General features: G+C 46.3%; 1 protein-coding gene across 3 annotated transcripts in view; it reads right to left on the reverse strand.

Moving 5' to 3' along the window:
• Positions 1-855: 855 nt before the first annotated feature.
• IL2RA (interleukin 2 receptor subunit alpha) overlaps positions 856-16,462 on the reverse strand; it is a 48,506-nt gene continuing 32,899 nt past the window's right edge. Inside the window, exons 4-8 of one of the 3 annotated variants that reach the window (XM_004313501.4) lie at positions 15,049-15,270; positions 13,824-13,910; positions 13,410-13,481; positions 12,146-12,212; positions 856-6,925 (exon numbers count right to left, since the gene is read on the reverse strand). In XM_004313501.4, the coding sequence (XP_004313549.1) occupies positions 6,901-6,925; positions 12,146-12,212; positions 13,410-13,481; positions 13,824-13,910; positions 15,049-15,270 (473 nt within the window). In that variant the 3' untranslated portion in view covers positions 856-6,900. Of the gene's footprint in view, positions 6,926-9,288; positions 9,690-11,502; positions 12,025-12,145; positions 12,213-13,409; positions 13,482-13,823; positions 13,911-15,048; positions 15,271-16,462 lie in introns of those variants that run through there. The other 2 variants (XM_073801514.1, XM_019933223.3) reach the window with 2 other exon arrangements.

The raw sequence follows: 16,462 nt of genomic DNA on the forward strand, positions 1-16,462 counted from the left end.
ACTTCCCACTGGCCACCTAGCCCATGGCTGGGGCAAGAGCATCTGGGAAGTGTAATTTGCAAAGACCCAGCCCCTGACAGTCGAGAACAGAGTGTGGAAGGACAGGAAGTTATCACATATCTGCTGCTGCATCTTTTACTTCTTTGCTGATTAATGGTATTTACCTGCACAATTAATCACTTTGCTCTAAAGCATTTACTCCACTGAAGATTTCAAACACTTTATACCTTCTCTTATTAGGGTCTATTCTATCAAGGTAATCTGAAGAGCTTAAGCCAGATTTTCTCTTCCGAGTCTGCTAATGGAAAACACATAGCCACCCACCTTGTGTGACTGCTTGAAGGTAGTTATTAGCCTTTTTTTTTTTTTTCCAGATGGAATATTCTCTTAACCTACCCTCATATCAGTAGGATAACATCATATAACTAGGATAACTTATTGTAGAAGAAGAGGTCATGGGTTTTGCATGGCACTCCTTCAGAGGAGGAATGGAATTACAAAGGGATTGGCTTTGAAAATCTCAGCAGCTGTCTCTTTCTGATTCCTGACTAGCTGGAAAGCACCGTCTGCTAGGAACATCCCCATGTGAGCCCATATTTTTGGAAAGCCTTCAGGGACACCTTAAATTAACTACAGTCATTCTCTGAAGATGAGTAAGAGAGTAGTCAAATTAGTGCAGAAAATTGATGCCATTTTCTCTGATATACTTGTTCACCTCCTGGAGGGAGAATTTTTTTAGATAACATTTGTGGAACAGAAAACATGTACTTACTTGAAAGTCTGCTTCAATGTCATATGCTTATGTATATGTATAGCTGATTCACTTTGTGATAACAGCAGAAACCAACACACCATTGTAAAGCAATTATACTCCAATAAAGATGTTAAAAAATAAAAGGGGAATATTAAAAAAAAATGTCCTATGCTAATTCTTGTCCCATTTTCCACTGAAAATATTTTGATACCGTTATGACTGTATAAGCCAAATTTGGGGGAGGTGCATGTAGGGTGGATGATTGTTATGGGATGTTGATACAGCTGCTCTAATGAGGGCAAAGGTCACAGTGGCCTAAAGGGAAGGGTATTTCTTTCTTTTTTTTTTTTTTGGTAGTTACAACTGTTATAAATATCACATCTGCATTTTATTTTTTTAAAAAACTTTTTATTTTATATTGGAGTATAGTTGATTAACAGTGTTGTGTTAGTTTCAGGCGTACAGCAAAGTGATTCAGTTATACATACACATATATCTATTTTTTTTCAAATTCTTTTCCCATTTGGGTTGTTACAGAATATTGAGCAGAGTTCCCTGTGCTGTACAGCAGGTCCTTATTGGTTATCTATTTTAATATAGTAGTGTGTGTACATGTCAATCCCAAACTCCCAATCTACCCCTAGGGGAGGGTATTTCTGACTCATGTCCAGTGCAAGAGTAAACAGCTGTGGCGGGGCCCCTCCGTGTCAGACATCCAGGCTCCTTTGGTTTTATTTCCCTGTTAAACTTAATGTGTAGTTTTTAATTCCACTGCTTGTTCTAGCTCCCACTACCAAGACCACCTGCCAGCCAGTGGAAGAGGGGAGGAAGGGCAAGGCACACCTGTTCTCTTCAAGGGCACCTTAGAAACTGCTCACTTTACCGCACTCATGTCTCACGAGTCAGAACTTAGTCACGTGGCCCATTTAGCTGACGGGGAGGCTGGCAAACGTAATCCTCAGCTGGGGGAGGGCTGTGTTCCACTAAAACCTGGGCTTTCATTACCAAGGAAAGACTGGATTTAGGGGTCATAGCAATCTCTGTCAGAATATTTATTTTCCATAGTTGTTTTAGATTCCCAGTCTGACATCTCTGTCATATCTGAATTTGGTTCTGATGCTGGCTCTGTCTCTTCAGGCTGCATTTTATGCCTTTTAGCATACCTTGTAATTTCTTTCTTTCTTTTTTTTTTGGCTGGGCTGCGCGGCTTGCAGTATCGCCGAGTCCTAACCACTGGACCACCAGGGAACTCCCTAGCATGCCTTGTAATGTTTTATTGAAAGCTGGACGTGATGTACTAGGTAAAAGGAACTGAGGTAAGTAGGCCTTATGGTGTGAGGCTTTGTGTCTGTCTGCCTAGGAATTAGGCTGTGTTTAGCGTTTACTATACCTGTGGAGGCTGAAATTGCCTATGGTGTCATTGTTTTTATCTCCCTGGCTTTCCCTGGGTTTTCTCTGCATTTCCCTAGAGACTTTTTCTTAAATAGTGTCTAAGATGTGTGGGTCTTTGGGCTGTGTTTCCCCGTTATCATACAAGAGCCATACTAATGTGATGGTGAGGTGTGGGGGAGGGATTGTTTTACAATTATCTTACAATTGTCTTACAATTAGGGGTTAAGTCTCCTTAGTGAGCCTGGGGCTGTGCTTCTCCCCCAACCCCTCAGGTGGGATAGAAAGCCTGGATAGGAATCCAGGAGTCTGGAGTTGATATTTCCCTTTTCCCGTGTGCAAGGTAGAGCAGGTCAGAATTGGGCATTTCCCTTCCCTCTGGTGTGTTAGGCTTAGATAAAACCCCAGATAGTTAGGGAAGTAGTTTCTCCCAGGGACAGCCCTCCTTAAGGAGAGCAGAGTGTCTGGTATATTTCAAAATTGGTTCCTTTGCCCCCTCCCCCTGCTGCAAGCATGAGGGGGGTTTCTCTGACCGTCACCATGAGGACCTGGGTCACCCCCGGGAGGTAAAACTCATGGAGACGTAGGGCCTCCTATGACTGGACCCCTGGAGTTTATACCCCCCAGACTTGTGCACACCGAGCCTCCAGCAGTCATGGGTTTAGGTTTCCCTGCCCAGTGTCTGCTCCAGGAGGCCGTTGATTCTTTGCATCCACCTGTCTGTCCCTTCACTTTGGGGGCAGAGCTTTGCCCTGTGACTGACGATCTGAGACGAGTCACTGGTGTTCAGTTTGTTCAGGCTTTTCTTCTTACCCCAGGCCTGGAAACTGCTCATTTGCTTTCTGTCTCTTTGGAGCTGCCTATTCTGGACATTTCACATAAAAGGAATCATACAACATGTGACCTTTTGTGTCTGGCTTCTTTCACTTGGTACAATGTTCTTTAGGCTCATCTATGCTGTAGCCTTTATCAGGACTTGATTCCTTTCTATGGCAGAGTCATATTGCAGTGTGTGGAGAGACCATGGTTTGCTTATCCATTCCTCCGTTGGTAGGCCTTTTGGGTTGTTTCCATCTCTTGACTGTTTGGCTGTGATGCTGTTATAAGCAGTTCTATACAAGCTTCTGTGCGGACAAGGGTTTTCTTCCTTCCTATTGAACATGCCCAGGAGTGGAAGTGCAGGGCCACCTGGTAATTCTTTAACTTTTTGAGGAACAACCACCACAATGGCTGCACCATTTTATTCCCTCCAGCAATGTATGAGGGTTCCTATTTCTCCACATCCTTGTCAACATTTGTTATCTCCTCTTTTTTTTCCCCTTAAAGTCATCTTAACAGTTATGAAGTGGTGTCTCACCATGGTTTTGATTTGCATTTCTTTTTTAAAAAATTTTTATTGAAATGTAGTTGATTTACAGTGTTGTGTGAGTTTCAGGTGTACAGCAAAGTGATTCAGTTTTATATATATATATATATATATATTCTTTTTTTACATTCTCTTCCATTATAGGTTATTACAAGATATTGACTATAGTTTCCTGTTCTATACAGTAGGTCCTTGTTGGTTATCTATTTTATATATAGTAGTGTGTATATTTTAATCCCAAGCTCCTAATTTATTCCTCCCTCCACCCCATTTTGGTAACCATCAGTTTGTTTTCTATGTCTGTGAGTCTGTTTCTGTTTTGTAAATAAATTCATTTGTATCATATTTTTTTTTTAGATTCCACATATAAGAGATATCATATGATATTTGTCTTTCTCTGTCTGGCTTACTTCACTCAGTATTATAATCTCTAGGTTCATCCATGTTGCTGCAAAAGGCATTATTTTATTCTTTTCTATAGCTGAGTAATATTCCATTATACATACATATATATATATACACATATATATATATACATATATATCTGATTTGCATTTCTGAAATGACCAATGATGACGTGCTCGTTAGCCATCTGTCAGGACCTCTTCATATTATTAAAAAGTATTAAGGCTCCTCAAAACTTTTTGTTATGTAGTTACATCTAGTGATACTTATCATACTTAGACACTAAAACCAGGAAATTTAAAAAATATTAGTTATTAATTCTTCTATAAACAGCAGTAGTAAACTCATTATGTGTTACCACCAGAGCGATGACATCATCACATATCATGTAGCTTCTGGAAAACTCCACCATACATTTGTAAGAGAATGAGAGTGCAAAAGGTAAATAACATCTTAATCACAGCTGACCCTTGAACAACACTGGAGTTGGGAGCAATGACCCTCTGTGCAGTAAAAAACCCACGTGTGAGTTATAGTCGGCCTTCCATATCCATGGTTCTTATGTATCTGTGGTTCCTCTGTATCCCCGATTCTGCATCTGCGGATTCAACCAACCAGGGATTGTGTAGCACTGTAGAATTTACTTTAAAAAAAATCCACATAGGGCTTCCCTGGTGGCGCAGTGGTTGAGAGTCCACCTGCCAATGCAGGGGACACGGGTTCGTGCCCTGGTCCGGGAAGATCCCACATGCCACGGAGCGGCTGGGCCTGTGAGCCATGGCCGCTGAGCCTGCGCGTCCGGAGCCTGTGCTCCGCAACGGTAGAGGCCACAACAGTGAGAGGCCCGCGTACTGCAAAAAAAAAAAAAAGAAAAATCCACATGTAAGTGGACTCATGCAGTTCAAACCTGTGTTGTTCAAGGGTCAACTGTATTATGAAAAAAATTTTGATCTCATGGACCTCCCTCCCCCAAAATGAGTAATGATAATCCAGTTTTATTCAAGTAAGATAAATAAGATTAAAAAAAAATTTTTTCTGGTCTTATATTCGTCTTAACATTAGTTTCCCCAGAAAACATATACTTGGGGGATGTTGATGATGGAACCTGATGGTACTTGGTTGGTCACAGAAAGGACAGAAAATGGTTCTTTAATCTAGATATGGACCTGCTGACTCCTGCCCATTTTTTTCATAACATTTTCCTGCCCTTTCAGAAATAAAAACTGGCTGCTGATTTAAATTTTTCATTAATCTTCATTATGTAATTTTGTTTAACCTGGACATCTAAGTCAACTGATTGAGAATTGAGATTTTTGGCAAAAGTCTGAGTCTGCACTGAAATCTCAGCCCCTGAGGCTGATTTTTCCAGTGAGAGTTGAGGGTGGGAGGCATAAACCCCATGGTTCTCAAAGTGTGGCCCTGGACCAGCATCATCAGCATCACTTGTAACCTGTTAGAAAGGTAAAGTCTCAGGCCCCACCCCAGACCTGCTAACTCAGAAACTCTGGAGGTGGGCCCAGCCTTCTGTGTTTTTTGTTTTGTTTTTTATTTTTGGCTGCGTTGGGTCTTCGCTGCTGCACGTGGGCTTTCTCTAGTTTCAGAGAGCGGGGCTACTCTTCCTTGTGGTGCGTGGGCTTCTCATTGTGGTGGCTTCTCTTGTTGTGGAGCACAGGCTCTAGGTGCGTGGGCTTCAGTAGTTATGGCACGCTGCCTCCGTAGTTGTGACTTGCGGGCTCTAGAGCACAGGCTTGGTAGTTGTGGTGCACGGGCTTAGTTGCTCCACAGCATGTGGGATCATCCCGGACCAGGAATCAAACCCATGTCTCCTACATTGGCAGGCGGATTCTTAACCACTGGCGCACAGAGAAGTCCCGCCTTCTATGGCTTAACAAGGCCTCCAGGTGATTTTGATTTGCTCATCGTTGTGCTAACAGTTTGAGGATCACTGGTGTGACCTTGTCCATAATCACATGCTCTCCCACCCCACTCCACCCCGACTTCCTTCTTTCTTTCCTTCCATAAACATTGAACGTATTGCTCCCTTATCAGTGTTTTTATGACACTTCTTTGAAAATGTACACATTTGCACATTGTGTGTCTGTCTGTAAACATCAAATTCGTGCTGGCCAAACACAGAGTATCATTTATAGTAATCCAAGAGAAACTAACTCTTGAAGTGGCCCATTAGTCATGTACAGCTGGAGCTTTTTGACCAGAATAATCCATTACCTAGGATCTAGCTTATCCCCCTTCTCCTGACATTAACTCCAGTGAAATCTTTTCAAATATTGAAGCTCCGCAGTTCCAAGGGCTTGGTTGTCCTCTTTTGGTATTACCCAAAGACTATTCCCCCATGGACTCTGTTCTTTAGAAATTCAGAATTGAAGGTTCAGTGGAGGGGGGCTAGTTTAGAGCACTGAGCTAAGGTCCAAAGCATTCCTAGTTACCAGTCCAGAGTTCTTAGGGGGCATTCATTAAAGGATGTGATCAGGAGAATGGGCTAGTCAACCAGAGGCTGGGAAAGGACCTACGTGGACCGAGGAGCAAGGTCCAGTTACATAGGGTAGAGAGCGTGTGTGTCTATTTACATTAGTGCTAGAGTTTTCCTTGGGATTTCTAAACTGGGAAGTTGGGATGAACTTAGCATGAAGCTACTCTTCTTTGTATTATACATGGCATGGAGAGAGTTCCATGCCGGTCATGCTTTAATGAACACATACACATGAAAATGGGACCAAGAGTTCTGGTTTTTCCTCCCTGTTCCTCCAGTAACCTTGGACTTGCTGCCTACGTGCAGGTCAAGCTCGCTCGTTGATACTACAGAGCTGGCTTCACGATGGGGTTGCAGGTGCCTGGTGTCCTGTGATGTGACTTCAGAGCTTTCCAGAACCCATGGGATCAGGAGATGCCTCTTGGATGAGTGTTCAGCTGCCTTGATTTTGATTGTGGTCCATGACATCTGCAGGTTCTTCTTGCCCTTGGTTTTCTAGATTGTCCTTCTATTCTTCTTCCTGTAGTGATATAACAAGTCATAGTCATGGGTGTAATGCCTCACCAAGAAGAATGTGGTCTGCGCCCTAAACGGATGTGGGTGGAGCATTCAACAAAAGCCCCCATTGACCCGCTAACTTTAAATCCCACCCCGGGATATTGTGACCTTCCCACATGCTGACCACCCCTCTAGAGATCAAGACTGGCAGCCCTGTGGTCCTCACAGCGTGATGGTCCAATCATTGTGCGGTGAGTGGGGCTGAGAAAGAGCCTGAGACCCAGACCATTACAGGTATGGGGGCTGGGTGGGTCTTAGGGAAGGGGCTACAAGAGGGGGTCTGCTCCAGGGCTACTCCCCACGGGGTACATGACCCTCACGTTACACGTCATCCTCGTGTGTAGTGACAACAGTCCCCGTAACACTCTAACATCTGGTGTCATCCCCAAGTCAACCCTCTTCCTTAACCCTCACTTCTGATCAGCCACCAAATCCTGCTAACTTGACTCACGTATTTCTCGATTTTTTTCTCCTTTTTTTAAAAAATTTATTTTTAATTTATTTATTTTTGGCTGTGTTGGGTCTTCGTTGCTGTGCGTGGGCTTTCTCTAGTTGCAGCGAACGTGGGCTTTCTCTAGTTGCGGTGAGCGGGGGCTACTCTTCATTGTGGTGCACGGGCTTCTTATTGCAGTGGCTTCTCTTGCTGTGGAGCACGGGCTCTAGGCGCATGGGCTTCAGTAGTTGTGGCTCGCGGGCTGTAGAGTGCAGGCTCAGTAGTTGTGGCGCACGGGCTTAGTTGCTCCGCGGCATGTGGGATCTTCCCAGACCAGGGCTCGAACCCATGTCCCCTGCATTGGCAGGATTCTTAACCATTGCGCCACCAGGGAAGTCCTTTTCCTCCTTTTTAACTTATGTCCACTGACCTAGTTCATGCTCTCCTCGTCCCCTGTGTGGATTTATTCCATCGTAACATAATCAAACTGCCACCACCATTACCCACTGTAACTCCAGCCTCTATTGTGGCCAGACTGTTCAGAGGGCCAGTGCTACCATTTATCGCATAATCGAGCTTCTGTGGCTCGCTGTCGTCCTCAGGATCGGGCCCGAGCTCCTCAGTCTGGCCTGATCTTCCAGGCCTTGGTCCCTGGCCATTCCCACAGCACCACTGTCACCACTGCCCCGTGCACTTTACACCCCAGTGTTCAGAACTGCTAGATCCTCCCAGACGTCCTCGTGCCCTTCAGGCTGCCTTACTTCTCCTCCTGCCCCTCTGACTTGCAGCTTCTCCTGCCGTTCTTTATCTGGCCGCTGGTATCAGCTCTGAAAGACTTCTGGGTGTCCCCATATAGGATTAGGTTCCTTTCTCTTCGTTCCTGTAACACCTCAACCTTAGGCTTTAACAAATTACATTTAAAGTCTCAATTCTTTTCCCCTTCTCCTCCACGGATCTGTAAGCTCCTGAGAGCAGGGGCCATTCGTATTCATCCTTAGGCCCCTGGCAAGTGCCTGGTACATAGGAGATATTCTCGTAGTCATTTTAAAATTGAGATATAATTGACGTAGAACTTCGTGGAAGTTTAAGGTGTACCATGTGTTGATTTGATACATTTATATATTGAGATGTAATGAACACCGTGGTGTTAAAGCTAACACTTCCATCACATCACATAACTGTCATTTCTTCTTGGTGGTGAGAACATTTAAGATCTAGTCTCTTAGCAACTTTTAAGTATATAATACAATGTTGTTGATTATAATCACCTCTGCTGTGCATTAGATTCCCCAGAACTTATTCATCTTCTAACTGCAAGTTTGTACCCTTTGACCAGCATCTACGTAGGAGATACCCTATCAAAATTTTTTGGAAGTATACAGAAGACAACAGCTGCCTAAAAGGAATAATAAAACCAACTAGCTGTGCTAAGGGGTTTTCATGAATTGAAAACTAGTTTTCTAGCTTGCGCTGTACCATAAGAACTTTCTGTGGTGACGGGAATGTTTTGTATCTATGTTGTCCAATAATGTGGCCACGCGTGGCTATCAAACACCTGAAATGTGGCTGGTGCAACGCGTAGACCGAATTTTTAATTGCATTTAATTTATTTAAGTTTAAACTTAAATATCCACACGTGGCTAGTGGCGACCCTATCAGACAGTACAATCCTAGACTTCCCCAGCCCTTCCTCAGCCCATGGGAACATCTGGTTACTTCCTAATTTGCTCAGAGCTCCCATGGGGCAAGGCTCCAAGAACTGGTGTGTTGGCAAATGTTTAACAACCAGCTGTCTGAAAAAGGCTGCCTGTTTCCATGGTGTAAAAACTCCCACCACTCCCAGTTTCAAGCTACCTTGAATACAGAGTTGGGGAGAGATGTGCAGTATAAAACCATCATATAGATAGTATTTCCTCGATACAGATACACAGATGCAAATAACCCTGAGAATAAAGTAGTAAAATGCAGTAAAACAATTAGAAAGTGATTAATTTTGAGTACTTATTAACTTTCTCTTTTAATAAATTTATTTATTTATTCATTTTTGGCTGCATTGGGTCCTCGTTACTCTGCGCGGGCTTCTCATTGCGGTGGCTTCTCTTGCTGTGGAGCACAGGCTCTAGGCTCGCGGATTCAGTAGCTGTGGCTTGTGGGCTTCAGTAGTTGTGGCATGCGGGCTTCAGTAGGTGTGGCTCACGGGCTGTAGAGCGCAGGCTCAGTAGTTGTGGCGCACAGGCTTAGTTGCCCCGCGGCTTGTGGGATCTTCTCGGACCAGGGATCAAACCCGTGTCCCCTGCATTGGCAGGTGGATTCTTAGCCACTGTGCCACCAGGGAAGTCCCTGACTTTGTTTTTAATATAATTTATTTAACTGTAAGTTTATATAATTTAATTTTTAATAATGGCTATGCTTAAAAGCAGTTCTCAAAATTCCAGAACATCTAGCTTTTGGCTCTCAGGAGCTGGGGTAAGTCAGCTCCCAGTAATTGCTTTAAAAAAATTTTTAAATCAAATGTAGTATTTCTGTTTGGCCCCAAGAGGGCACCATCAGATGAAATTCAATTCTAGGAAGGCTTTTGGACCAGCTCTCTGGGTCAGTTTGAGGTGTCTGTTTAGGTCTCCTGGAAGATTGCAATTCTGGGAGATCTTGGAAACTCATATAGTTTCAGGCAGTTCTTGTTTTCACAACATCAAGTGCAAACCTTTCCCACTCCCAAATAGCTTCATCCCTTTGTGTCCGAAGGTTTGGGTCTTTAAGCTACCAAATACAAAGATCCTTGATAGGTATTAGGTCCTGTCAGTGAGGGAAGGAGAGGATCTGTCTGTGCAGTAAAAATAGCGTCTTGGGCAATTTACCTGCATCATCTCACAGAATCCTATAAAAACGCCTCAGGAATTGGCTAACACGTAGAGGGATTGGTAGGTTGCCGGTATGCGAATAATTCCTAACACGGCAACCCTAGAGGGCTTCTCCTTTGCGTTGCAATCATTTGTGCTTTTTAATTGACAGAAGGAAAACCAGGAGTTTATCGTGGGTCTGACGATCAAGATAAGAACGGAAGGAATCTGATGATTTCTCTCTGGCTAGGCAGGCTGGGGGGTCGGAGGGCTTTGGTTCTTGGCGGGGGGTGGGGGGGTGACTCTCTGTCTTCTCAGGGTCTTCTGGGGGGTTTATATCAGGGTTGGCAGAGTGCACCCGGTGAGGAGGGGGTAGGGGATGCCCTGGGAGGTGGGGAGAGTGACAAGCTAGGTCTCCATAGTCCTCTGTCTAAAGGGAGGGAGAGACTGACTCTGTGTGTGTGTGTGTGAGAGAGAGAGAGAGAGAGAGAGAGAGAGAGAGAAATGATTTCACTCTCTTGATTCTTAACACTTAGTGCAGTGGGTCTCAAAGTTTGGTCCCTGGACCAGCAGCATTGACATCACCTGGGCATTTGTTAGACGTAAATTTTCAGGCCCTACCCCAGACCTGCTGAATCAGGGACTTTGGGGGTAGGCTTGGCAGGCTCTGCTTTAAGAAGCCCACAGGGAATTAGGAATTTGGGATTAACAGATACTATATATAGAATAGATAAAGAATGAAAACCTACTGTATAGCACAGAGAATTATATTCAGTATCTTGTGATAACCTATAATGGAAAAGGATCTGAAAAAGTATATATATGTGTATTTATATATATCTGAATCACTTTGCTGTAACCCTGAAACACTGTAAATCAACTGTACTTCAATTAAAGAAAACAAGCCCCCCTGGGAGATTCTGATGCACTCATGGTTCAGAACCACGGGTCCAGCTCTGGGTTATCGAAACTGGATGTGTATGTATTAGATGCGACTGAGGAGCTTTTAAAAAGTACTAACATCCCAGTAACAACAGGGCACACAGTACGTACATTGTGGTCCCATTCACATGAAATGTCCAGAACAGGCAAATCCACAGAGATGGAACGTAGATCAGTGGTGGCCAGGGAATGGGGTGGGGGGGATGGAGAATTGGGAAATGTGGTGTTTCTTTTTGGGGTGATGGAATGTTCTGGAATTAGATACTGGTGGTGTATACGCAACAGTGCTGAAAACCACTGAATTACACACTTTAAAATGGTTAAAATGAAGAATTTTATCTCAATTAAAAATTAAAGTACTGATGTCTGGGGCCCACCCAAGCATTGGTATTTTTTAAATCTCACCGGGTTGTTCTCCTCTGCAGCCGGGAGAGTTAATGCAAATAAGTCCACACGTGGGGTCGCGTGGGTCAGGTTCCCGGCTTAGGGGGCTCTGGTGTGAGCGTCTGCATTGGGGGGTGAGGAGCGCAGGAGAGGACCAGGGCTGACGCTGCCCTTGGTTCTCCGCTGCCAGGTGACAGGGGCAAAGAGGTCCTGGGCACTAGACAGAGGTTGCAGTTTGGGCCTCTGCTGTGCAACCTTGTCCACGTTGCTTAACCTGCCAGAGCTTGTAGCAAAGGTTTCAGGTTGCCATAATGTTCGCAAGATAAGCATGGACCCTGGCATACAGTAGGCGCTCAGTGGATGTTCGCTTCCTTGGCTTTCCCATTTCCCTGCGGCTGTAATTCTGTGGGTCGACTCTGGGAAGGCGTGCACCGGCCAGTTCTCCCTCTGCTGCTCCCCAAACCCCTGGTGGTCAGGGAGGAAGGGGGTGGGCTGGGGGGAAAGGGTCCCTGCCCCGGTGCTTTCCTGCGCGGCGCTCCCCCTCCCCCCAGCGTGGGCGGGGCTTCCTTGCCCACCCGGGACTCACCATTTCTGCTGCCAGGTGAGGCCGGTCAGGAGGAAGATGCTGATGAGCAGCAGGATGCAGCCGGCCACTGTGGACGGAGAGGAAGGTCAGGGAAGGGGGCCCCGGGGCTGAGAGAGCCCGTCCCCTTGTATCCGTCCCCACCTCCAGCAAAGGGCTCGCTGAGAGGCGAGCGCTGCGGTTTTTGCCGCCCTTTTCAGAACGCGGCTCCCTCCCGGCAGAGTTTCCCTGGAGACTCCAGGACTAGGGCCTGGGGGTGTGGACTGGAAGGGCACAAACCTTTCCTCAGGGGGCTCCACTCTTTCTGTGGGGAGCAGCTGACAGGCACCCTCTTCAGAAAGGTTCAGAGTCCCCGGCCTCAGTTAAAGAGGCCGTGAGTGAGGCCCGCGATGGGTAAAAGAAATGTTGAAATATAAAGATGCATGATAAACACTTAGCATCTCCTGAAAGTGTTGTTTCCCAGATGCTTCTTTCCTGTGGTCCTGAAGCTGTCAAGTTATCCATACGTCCATCTGTCTATGTGTCTTAGACGTGCCTCAAAGCCTGTTTTGCTCCACTCACCCCCTCCCCTTATGAGATATAATTGACATGTAACATTGTCTAAGTTTAAGGTGTGCAATGTGTTGCTTTGATACACTTATACATTGCAAAATGTATTGTAATTACCATTTCTTTTTTGGGCCAAGAACATTTCAGATTTACTCTTAGCAACTTTCAAGTCTACAATACAGCATTGTTAGCTGTGATCACCACGCTCTACGTTCAATCTCCATACTTGCTCCACTTCTCACTGGAAGTCTGTGCCCTCTGACACCCGCCTCCCCATTGACCCCACCCCCAGCCCCTGGTCACCAGCATTCTGCTCTGTTTCTAAGAGCTCGGTTTTGGTCTTTGTTTTGTTTTTTTCTCAAAGCCCGTTTTTGCCTCCCACCAGGAAACACCTGGAGTGTTGGTGGCATGCTTCTCTCTTCCTCTGGTTCCACCACATCCCCGCACCCTGGCCTCCCCTCACACGCAGGTGCCGGGTATTTTGTCCTCTAGGATCTGGTCGGGAGGCACTGGTTGAGGCTGGTTTGAGACCTCACTCCTAACTCACTACAACCGGTGCCTGTGATTCCGAGTCATGTTACTATCTGGATTCGTCTTTGACTTTTATAAACATTATATAGTGTAAAGAGCTAGTTTATAGTAACTAACCAAGCAACTCACCAACCCACCAAGCAAACGTCCCCTGGTCTCTGTCTGGTGCACGTTTGTCACTACCCACCTGCGATCTGATACTCGGTTGTAAATATGAACATATCCATGGTCGCGGCCACTTCTGTGGGTGTTTGGAAATCTGTGCAAAAGAGAGAGAAGGGTGCTAGTCACTGCTGGTCGTGGGGCTGCACGGGCTGGGAGAGTCCAGGCTTCTCGGGGCTGGGGGCTCGGAAGCCACTGGAGAGCTAGGAGAGACCAGGGGAGCCTGGGGCCAACATCTGAACATTTCGTTCTTCTGCCTCGAGGCGCCGCCCTCATCTTGTTTCTCCTGTGACACTGGCAGTGTTTGAGGACTGGGAGGTTGCCCGCAGGTGTGTGATCATCTCTAGTACCTACGGGCAGCTCCAGGCCAACTCCTCCCCTTATCCTGCATCATGGTTTAATAGCCAACCTTTTATCTTCCAAGAAACTGCAGCCGTACCTGTGGTACCTGCCATCCTCGTTGTTAAGGGAAAATCAGTTTCACTGCCAGGGGGAGCATCCGTGCTCTCCTGAGGCTCTTCATCACCTGGAGGAGAGAGTAAGGATGCTTGTGGAACAGAAGGTGGGGCGTGGAGGTCTCATGTCCACCCCCTCCCTGTCCTCCTCAGCTGACTCCAGATGCACTAGCTGAGGTGTGAGTCTCAGTTCTCGGTTCCCCATTGGGGTCACAGCGAAATGGCTCAGTGGCCACAGCAGAGCAGGAGGGAGGGAATTTTGTGACCCTGACCCTGGCTTTCTACAGAACTCAGCAACTTTCTCCCCACGCTGCCTACTCAGCTCTGGTTTCCTTCTGTGGCTTGGAAACGGGTCATCATAATACAAATACCATCAAACCATTAAACGAAGTAGAAATGCACAAAAGGAGAGCTTTTCTCTGTGACAGGTTCCCCGTTGCTTGTGGACACGCCTGGCGTGCAGTGTGGCTCATGGGGGTCAGGCTATGGGAAAGAAACACAGAAGCCTCCCGAGAAGATCCAAGAGAGAGATGTGGGGTCTGGGAAGCGGGGGTGAGCAAAGAAACCACTAACAGCGTCAAATGGAAGTGACTTTTGACTGTAGAAATAGTAAGACTATTTCAGAATGAAAATAGCAGAAAACCTCAACGTAGGTGGCTTGTCTGCACGTGTGAATGAGCGTGCATGCGTGTGCATGTGTGTTTGTGCTTGAAAAGTCCCTTCCCTGCACATCTGCACTTTGGCAAAGCTCAGGTGGGACTCACACAAGAGGAGGGGGCATGCTTATGGTGTGGCATGGCACAAATAATGGATTTACATTATGTATCAGCAAGTTGGAAATGTGTGCATGGCATGTGGACTTTCCTTTTTGAATGAGGAAGTTTTGGTAGCTTAGAGTCAGAAGGAAAATTTCAGGATCAGCTAGAAAAGGGGGCAGCAGGATCACCAGTGAAGTAGCACCCAGGGGGCTTCGGAAGACCTTTCTTCCTCTTCCATCTCCTGCTGTTTATCCCCATCAGGGTACAGGGGACCTCAGGTGATGAAGACCTTGGAGTTTATCTAGTCTGTTTTCTAGAATGAGAAAAAACAGAGGCCCCAAGAGAGGAAGAGACTTGCGCAAGGTCACGTAGCGGGTGGGTCAGGGATTCCAGGCTGGTCCGCCCGACAGAAGCAGCAAGGTGGTGGACCTGGCGGGGGGCATCTCCATACCTGGAAACTGACTGTTCTCCCCTTCACTTATGCACTCAAGCTTGGGCTGGGTCCACCTCATGCTCCCATAGATCATCTTGCAGGTGCTCTTGGTAGGGCCTCCCTGTAGGGGCCTGAATCCCTGAATGCACTGGTAGTAAACTGTCTGCCCCGCCATGAAATGGTAAATTCTCTTCAAAGGTTCATGTTCATATTCCCATGGTGGAGGCTCCTTGCAGTGACCTGGAAGAGGGAAAGGAAATTCCAAAGGCAAGCTGGGGAGACATTGTGAGTCCAGGTTGCCTCTTCCTAGAGACTGGACCATGGTTCTTACTCTTTTCTTTGTCCCCTTCCTCCCTCCCTCCCTCCCTTCCTCCCTTCCTTCCAGTAAGTATTGATAACATCTATGTGTTAGGACCTTTGCTAGACATGTTGTGAAAAGGCATAAAGACCCAGTCCCCCTGCAAGGAGCAAACAGTGGATCTGGTAAGGAAGCACATACAGGCAGAATGTGGTGAGGATGACAGCCAAGAGACAGACGCTTGCTCTCGAAATGCAGAGAGATGAGCAATTACTTCTGCTGATGGTGAGAGATTTGATAAGTAGACAGGCATGCGAATGGTGGTCTCAGTTTAGGGCTAAAGGCAGGCTCAAGCCAATCTGGGCCAATGAAGTGTGGAGACCGTCTGGATCCCCACTGCTAAGTGAGTTGCAGCTGGTGGTCATCTTGGGGCCACGGCGGAAGGACTGGGGACAAATCCAAAGCCAGGAGGAGGGGAACACTAAGATGATCTTGGAGAAATGGAGCCTGATCCCTGATCAAGCCATGCCTGAAGCTTGACCCAGGTGGGCCCTTTTAAGGGCTCTGAAAACTCCCATGCCCAGTAACTTTCCACTTACCCAACTAAAACCCAAGCCTGGCTGACCTTTAACCTCAGAGGTCATGTCCTGCTCTGATTTAATCCCAGAATCCAACCCCTGCCCCCGCCAAATCTGGACATATGGACCACAGGTCCCTCTAAGCCCAGAAGTGTGAAACTGCATATATGCTCTGACCTTCCACAACCCCAAGGACCCATATAACCTTCCCCCGTGCCCTCTGTAACCCTCTGCAGCAGGAGGCCGAGTGGTCCCGTCCAGGGTGGTCTGCTCAGTGCAGCACCTTGCAAATCATGACTGAACGTGTGTTTCAGTCTCAGAATCAAATTGCCTTTACAGTCAGTAAAATTCATAACCATCTGAACCCATTTGAATTGGGTTTGCTTCTTTCAAGTGAAAACCTCCACATTAAGACAATCTGTGAAGTATCCCTTAGCCAGAGCCAGCTGTTTATCTCTTGAGTAAGGACAGTAAACTTTGACCTCTTGAGAAAACTTTCAGTAATTGTGGAAGGTGATGCGGGAGAACCAGAGAGAAACAAATAATTAAATGTGTT

Source organism: Tursiops truncatus, chromosome 2 (genome assembly GCF_011762595.2).
Source record: "Tursiops truncatus isolate mTurTru1 chromosome 2, mTurTru1.mat.Y, whole genome shotgun sequence".
Lineage (NCBI taxonomy): Eukaryota > Metazoa > Chordata > Mammalia > Artiodactyla > Delphinidae > Tursiops > Tursiops truncatus.